Source organism: Rutilus rutilus (genome assembly GCF_951802725.1).
Source record: "Rutilus rutilus genome assembly, chromosome: 17".
In the NCBI taxonomy this organism is placed as follows: Eukaryota; Metazoa; Chordata; class Actinopteri; order Cypriniformes; family Leuciscidae; genus Rutilus; species Rutilus rutilus.
Window position 1 is genome coordinate 37,072,148 of NC_140230.1, and position 7,500 is coordinate 37,079,647.

Consider the following 7,500-nt stretch of genomic DNA (forward strand, 5'->3'; position numbering starts at 1 on the left):
TGCGCTCATTTTTGACCGCGAGAAGTATGATTACTTTTTCAGGACTATTTAACCTTTTCGAATCATGTCCATGATTTTTTTGTGTGTTCACATTTCAAGTAAAAAAAAAAAAAAAACGTAACATTATATGGGTCAAATTTGACCGAAGAGCACCACAACATTTTTTGATTTTATGGAAAGATTCTGGGTGAGTAAGAACTGGACTGGTTGAAGATTGCAGATGTTCAAGAACCAAAAGCCTCTTCTAGTATGAGTGATCTGTAGAGAGTCGTCACCTGTTGAGCGCGCCGGTGGGCAGCTGGTGGAACATCTGGCTCTTGTCCGAGGGAAAGTTACTGTTCCAGTTCCTTCATGATTGACAAAAAACACCTGTTACTTTCAGAACTGAGAGCAGAATAAAGAGACGAGCAGCTTGAGAAAGAACCAGAGGAGCGAAAGAACCAGAGGAGCGACAGAACCAGAGGAGCGAAAGAACCAGAGGAGCGAAAGAACCAGAGGAGCGAAAGAACCAGAGGAGCGACAGAACCAGAGGAGCGACAGAACCAGAGGAGCGACAGAACCAGAGGAGCGAAAGAACCAGAGGAGCGAAAGAACCAGAGGAGCGAAAGAACCAGAGGAGCGACAGAACCAGAGGAGCGACAGAACCAGAGGAGCGAGAGAACCAGAGGAGCGAGAGAACCAGAGGAGCGACAGAACCAGAGGAGCGACAGAACCAGAGGAGCGAAAGAACCAGAGGAGCGACAGAACCAGTGGAGCGAAAGAACCAGGGGAGCGAAAGAACCAGAGGAGCGAAAGAACCAGAGGAGCGAAAGAACCAGAGGAGCGACAGAACCAGAGGAGCGACAGAACCAGAGGAGCGACAGAACCAGAGGAGCGAAAGAACCAGAGGAGCGAAAGAACCAGAGGAGCGAAAGAACCAGAGGAGCGACAGAACCAGAGGAGCGACAGAACCAGAGGAGCGAGAGAACCAGAGGAGCGAGAGAACCAGAGGAGCGACAGAACCAGAGGAGCGACAGAACCAGAGGAGCGAAAGAACCAGAGGAGCGACAGAACCAGAGGAGCGACAGACCCAGAGGAGCGAGAGAACCAGAGGAGCGACAGAACCAGAGGAGCAAGAGAACCAGAGGAGCGACAGAACCAGAGGAGCGAAAGAACCAGAGGAGCGAAAGAACCAGAGGAGCGAAAGAACCAGAGGAGCGACAGAACCAGAGGAGCGAAAGAACCAGTGGAGCGAAAGAACCAGAGGAGCGACAGAACCAGAGGAGCGAAAGAACCAGAGGAGCGAAAGAACCAGAGGAGCGACAGAACCAGAGGAGCGAAAGAACCAGTGGAGCGAAAGAACCAGAGCGACAGAACCAGAGGAGCGAAAGAACCAGTGGAGCGAAAGAACCAGAGGAGCGACAGAACCAGAGGAGCGAAAGAACCAGAGGAGCGAAAGAACCAGAGGAGCGACAGAACCAGAGGAGCGACAGAACCAGAGGAGCGAGAGAACCAGAGGAGCGAAAGAACCATAGGAGCGACAGAACCAGAGGAGCGAGAGAACCAGTGGAGCGACAGAACCAGAGGAGCGAGAGAACCAGAGGAGCGACAGAACCAGAGGAGCGACAGAACCAGAGGAGCAAGAGAACCAGAGGAGCGACAGAACCAGAGGAGCGGAAGAACCAGAGGAGCGAGAGAACCAGAGGAGCGAGCGAACCAGAGCGAGAGAACCAGTGGAGCGAAAGAACCAGAGGAGCGAGAGAACCAGTGGAGCGAAAGAACCAGAGGAGCGAGAGAACCAGAGCGAGAGAACCAGAAGAGCGAGAGAACCAGAAGAGCGAGAGAACCAGAGGAGCGAGAGAACCAGTGGAGCGAAAGAACCAGAGGAGCGAGAGAACCAGAGGAGCGAGAGAACCAGAAGAGCGACAGAACCAGAGGAGCGACAGAACCAGAAGAGCGAGAGAACCAGTGGAGCGAGAGAACCAGTGGAGCGAGAGAACCAGAAGAGCGACAGAACCAGAGGAGCGACAGAACCAGAAGAGCGACAGAACCAGAAGAGCGAGAGAACCAGTGGAGCGAGAGAACCAGAAGAGCGACAGAACCAGAGGAGCGACAGAACCAGAGGAGCGACAGAACCAGAGGAGCAAGAGAACCAGTGGAGCGAGAGAATCAGAGGAGCGAAAGAACCAGAGGAGCGAAAGAACCAGAGGAGCGACAGAACCAGAGGAGCGAAAGAACCAGAGGAGCGAAAGAACCAGAGGAGCAAGAGAACCAGAGCGAGAGAACCAGAGGAGCGAAAGAACCAGAGGAGCGAGAGAACCAGAGCGAGAGAACCAGAGGAGCGAAAGAACCAGAGGAGCGAAAGAACCAGAGGAGCGAAAGAACCAGAGGAGCGAAAGAACCAGAGGAGCGAAAGAACCAGAGGAGCAAGAGAACCAGAGCGAGAGAACCAGAGGAGCGAAAGAACCAGAGGAGCGAGAGAACCAGAGCGAGAGAACCAGAGGAGCGAAAGAACCAGAGGAGCGAAAGAACCAGAGGAGCGAAAGAACCAGAGGAGCGACAGAACCAGAGCGAGAGAACCAGAGGAGCGAAAGAACCAGAGGAGCGAGAGAACCAGAGCGAGAGAACCAGAGGAGCGAAAGAACCAGAGGAGCGAAAGAACCAGAGGAGCGACAGAACCAGAGGAGCAAGAGAACCAGAGCGAGAGAACCAGAGGAGCGAAAGAACCAGAGGAGCGAGAGAACCAGAGCGAAAGAACCAGAGGAGCGACAGAACCAGAGGAGCGAAAGAACCAGAGGAGCGAAAGAACCAGAGGAGCGAAAGAACCAGAGGAGCGAAAGAACCAGAGGAGCGAGAGAACCAGAGGAGCAAGAGAACCAGAGGAGCGAAAGAACCAGAGGAGCGAGAGAACCAGAGCGAAAGAACCAGAGGAGCGACAGAACCAGAGGAGCGAAAGAACCAGAGGAGCGAAAGAACCAGAGGAGCGAAAGAACCAGAGGAGCGAAAGAACCAGAGGAGCGACAGAACCAGAGGAGCGACAGAACCAGAGGAGCGACAGAACCAGAGGAGCGAAAGAACCAGAGGAGCGACAGAACCAGAGGAGCGAGAGAACCAGTGGAGCGAGAGAACCAGTGGAGCGAGAGAACCAGAGGAGCGAAAGAACCAGAGGAGCGAAAGAACCAGAGGAGCGAAAGAACAAGAGGAGCGAAAGAACCAGAGGAGCAAGAGAACCAGTGGAGTGAGAGAACCAGAGGAGCGAAAGAACCAGAGGAGCGAGAGAACCAGAAGAGCGAGAGAACCAGAGGAGCAAGAGAACCAGTGGAGTGAAAGAACCAGAGGAGCGAAAGAACCAGAGGAGCGAAAGAACCAGAGGAGCGACAGAACCAGAGGAGCGACAGAACCAGAGGAGCGAGAGAACCAGAGGAGCGAGAGAACCAGAGGAGCGAGAGAACCAGAGGAGCGACAGAACCAGAGGAGCGACAGAACCAGAGGAGCGACAGAACCAGAGGAGCGAAAGAACCAGAGGAGCGACAGAACCAGAGGAGCGAGAGAACCAGAGGAGCGAGAGAACCAGTGGAGCGAGAGAACCAGAGGAGCGAAAGAACCAGAGGAGCGAAAGAACCAGAGGAGCGAAAGAACCAGAGGAGCGAAAGAACAAGAGGAGCGAAAGAACCAGAGGAGCAAGAGAACCAGTGGAGCGAGAGAACCAGAGGAGCGAGAGAACCAGAAGAGCGAGAGAACCAGAGGAGCAAGAGAACCAGTGGAGCGAAAGAACCAGAGGAGCGAAAGAACCAGAGGAGCGAAAGAACCAGAGGAGCGACAGAACCAGAGGAGCGACAGAACCAGAGGAGCGAGAGAACCAGAGGAGCGAGAGAACCAGAGGAGCGACAGAACCAGAGGAGCGACAGAACCAGAGGAGCGAGAGAACCAGAGGAGCGAGAGAACCAGAGGAGCGAGAGAACCAGAGGTGGAGCGAGAGAACCAGAGGAGCGAGAGAACCAGAGGAGCGAGAGAACCAGAGGAGCGAAAGAACCAGAGGAGCGACAGAACCAGAGGAGCGACAGAAACAGAGGAGCGAGAGAACCAGAGGAGCGAGAGAACCAGTGGAGCGAGAGAACCAGAGGAGCGAGAGAACCAGAGGAGCGAGAGAACCAGTGGAGCGAGAGAACCAGAGGAGCGAGAGAACCAGAGGAGCGACAGAACCAGAGGAGCGACAGAAACAGAGGAGCGAGAGAACCAGAGGAGCGAGAGAACCAGTGGAGCGAGAGAACCAGAGGAGCGAGAGAACCAGAGGAGCGAGAGAACCAGTGGAGCGAGAGAACCAGAGGAGCGAGAGAACCAGAGGAGCGAGAGAACCAGAGGAGCGAGAGAACCAGTGGAGCGAGAGAACCAGAGGAGCAAGAGAACCAGAGGAGCAAGAGAACCAGTGGAGCGAGAGAACCAGAGGAGCGACAGAACCAGAGGAGCGACAGAACCAGAGGAGCGAGAGAACCAGAGGAGCGAGAGAACCAGTGGAGCGAGAGAACCAGAGGAGCGAGAGAACCAGAGGAGCGAGAGAACCAGAGGAGCGAGAGAACCAGAGGAGCGAGAGAACCAGTGGAGCGAGAGAACCAGAGGAGCGAGAGAACCAGAGGAGCGAGAGAACCAGAGGAGCGAGAGAACCAGTGGAGCGAGAGAACCAGAGGAGCAAGAGAACCAGAGGAGCAAGAGAACCAGTGGAGTGAAGGACAGATTCAGAGAAGGAAGAGCAGAGCAGGATGTGTGTGTGTGTTTAGAGCGAGGAGAGGTTAAACACAGACAGTACCATCTGACCTGCGCACATTCACCTTCAGTCTGTTAGTGTGTGTGTGTGTGTGTGTGTGTGTGTGCGTTAAAAGCGTTCAGATGTTTCTGATCTATCATCACCAGTGTTTGCTGAGATCCCCTCCATCAGAACACAACGAACATCTCAGAGAGATGAAGATTAAGATCAGAATCATTCAACCAGAGCAAGACGAGGAACAGCAGCAAAGACTAAAGAGGAGCGTCTCCTGAGAGACACGAACAGAAGAGCAGATGAGAAGATGCAGATTCTGTTACTCACACACACTCTCTCTCACACACACACACTCACACACACTCTCTCTCACACACACACTCACTCACTCTCACACACACACTCTCTCTCTCTCTCTCTCTTTCACACACACTCATACACACTCTCTCTTTCACACACTCACACACAAACACACACACTCTCTCTTTCTCTCTCACACACACTCACTCACTCACACACACACACACACACACACTCTCTCTCTCTCTCTCTCTCTCTCACACACACACACACGGCACTGTCCACAAACAGGGTTCAAATCCCGACTCGTGACATCTCACAGTAAAAGTCAGTGATGACATCACTAAGAGCCTCTCGATGGGAAGCAGCACATAATCTAAACTCATGTAGAGTTGCTGTCGCTGTAGACCAACCGCTGTAACCCGTGTTCACTATTATTATTATTAACTCTTTACCGCCCCGCACAGAATACTCCAGCGATCCGTCTGACTCTGTACTGTATAACTGTACTGTACTCTACTACTGTACTGTACTACTGTATAACTGTACTCTACTGTACTGTACTGTATTTAACACGTCAATTTCCAAGCCTGTAAATTATCAATATGATATTTTTCCCTCGATCTCCTGCAGTCCTTCTGTCTCTGATCATTTTCACTCTTTTATCAAGTAAAAGTCTTTCAGTATAACTGTACTCTACTGTATAACTGTACTCTACTGTATAACTGTACTGTACTACTGTACTGTATAACTGTACTCTACTGTATAACTGTACACGCGTCCTCCTTCAGCTCGAGCTCCACGAGTCTTTCTGCTGTCAAATCTGACCTGATTTTATCAAACGCAAGAATAACTTTGATATTGTTAGTAATATTTCAGCTGGACTGAAGCAGCTTTACTTGATTATCATCATTTATTATAGAAATCATGAGTATCAAATATGATCATCAGGCTTTAGAGGAAGGTTTATCTGTTCTTCCCTCAATCATCATTGTATTGCATTATGTTTTACAACTACAGATCATAAAACTAAGCGTTACTCAGACTAATATTACTGGCAGATATTGATATTGATATGTCCGTATCTGCGGTACAGTTATTAAGATCTCACTGATTCAGTATTAGTGTCGTTCACTGACTCTCTGCTGGAAGAAGAGTGACGGCGTCTGAAACCCGTCTCGTGGAAAGCGCCGCATCACTGTGAGCGAATATGAGTGTGAACCAATGAGACGTTACCTTCTCCAGCTGGGGTCAGGGGGCGGAGTCAGATACACCGCACTGCTGTGAGGGTTGTCCAGCTGGGGTCAGGGGTCAAGGACACAAACAGCACACACACACACACACATCTGCATCATAATTCTACTCGCATAATAAACCTCATCGTAAGAGATGAAGACCTGATTGCTCCTCATATCAGCCACTCGCATTACTAGCCGATTATTAATGAGCGGAGCAACGGGTCTCAAAACTCACGGTTCCGATCGTTTACGCTTATTTGAGCCACGGATCGGATAATTGTTTGGATCAGCGAAGAAAACAAAAGAACAAGACATATACAGTATATATGGGGGGGTTAACATTGCTTTTCATTTATTACTTAAAGCTCACCGACGTTCTTCAATACCGCATCACAAACTACTAGCCTGACTGATAAAGGTCACACATTATTAAACACAAGTGGACAGTCAGTAATAAAATAAGAACAAATACACAAATTACAAGCAGAGATCAACACTAAACGTTACAAAAACAGTATATGAATAATTAACTCTAAATTTAAAATAACACTATTTGTTCACTGTAGAAAATTAAATATAGTTTCTTCTTTGTTAAAGCAGTATTTTGTTGTTTTATTCACATTAATGACAGACGGCAGCAGGAATATTAGGCTACTGTCACTTTAAGAGCGAATAAACTGACAAACATCCGGTTTCTTCCTGTTCACTGACGACAGAACCGGGAGACACTCGCCAAGACGGTGTGTGTGTGTGTGTCCGTTCAAGAGTGTGTGTGTGTGTGTGTGTCCGTTCAAGAGTGTGTGTGTGTGTGTGTGTGTTCAAGAGCGAGGAACCAATTCAGTGTTCGAGCGCCTCTCTCTCTCTCTCTCTCTCTCTGCGAGTGTCTGTGTGTGTGTCCGTTCAAGAGTGTGTGTGTGTCCGTTCAAGAGTGTGTGTGTGTGTGTGTGTGTGTGTGTGCGTTCAAGAGCGAGGAACCAATTCAGTGTTCGAGCGCCTCTCTCTCTCTCTCTCTCGCTCTCTCTGCGAGTGTGTGTGTGTGTGTGTGGCTGTGTGTGTGTGTCCGTTCAAGAGTGTGTGTGTGTGTGTGTGTGTGTGTGCGTTCAAGAGCGAGGAACCAATTCAGTGTTCGAGCGCCTCTCTCTCTCTCTCTCTCGCTCTCTCTGCGAGTGTGTGTGTGTGTGTGTGTGTGTGGCTGTGTGTGTGTGTCCGTTCAAGAGTGTGTGTGTG

General features: G+C 50.6%; 1 protein-coding gene across 1 annotated transcript in view; it reads right to left on the reverse strand.

The window, feature by feature from the left end:
• The window catches only part of LOC311275756 (CREB-regulated transcription coactivator 2), a 24,092-nt gene that overhangs the window by 12,109 nt on the left and 4,483 nt on the right, over positions 1 to 7,500 (reverse strand). Inside the window, exons 4-5 of the mRNA XM_084384995.1 lie at positions 6,272 to 6,333; positions 276 to 347 (exon numbers count right to left, since the gene is read on the reverse strand). Of these exons, the coding sequence (XP_084241121.1) occupies positions 276 to 347; positions 6,272 to 6,333 (134 nt within the window). The remainder of the gene's footprint in view (positions 1 to 275; positions 348 to 6,271; positions 6,334 to 7,500) is intronic.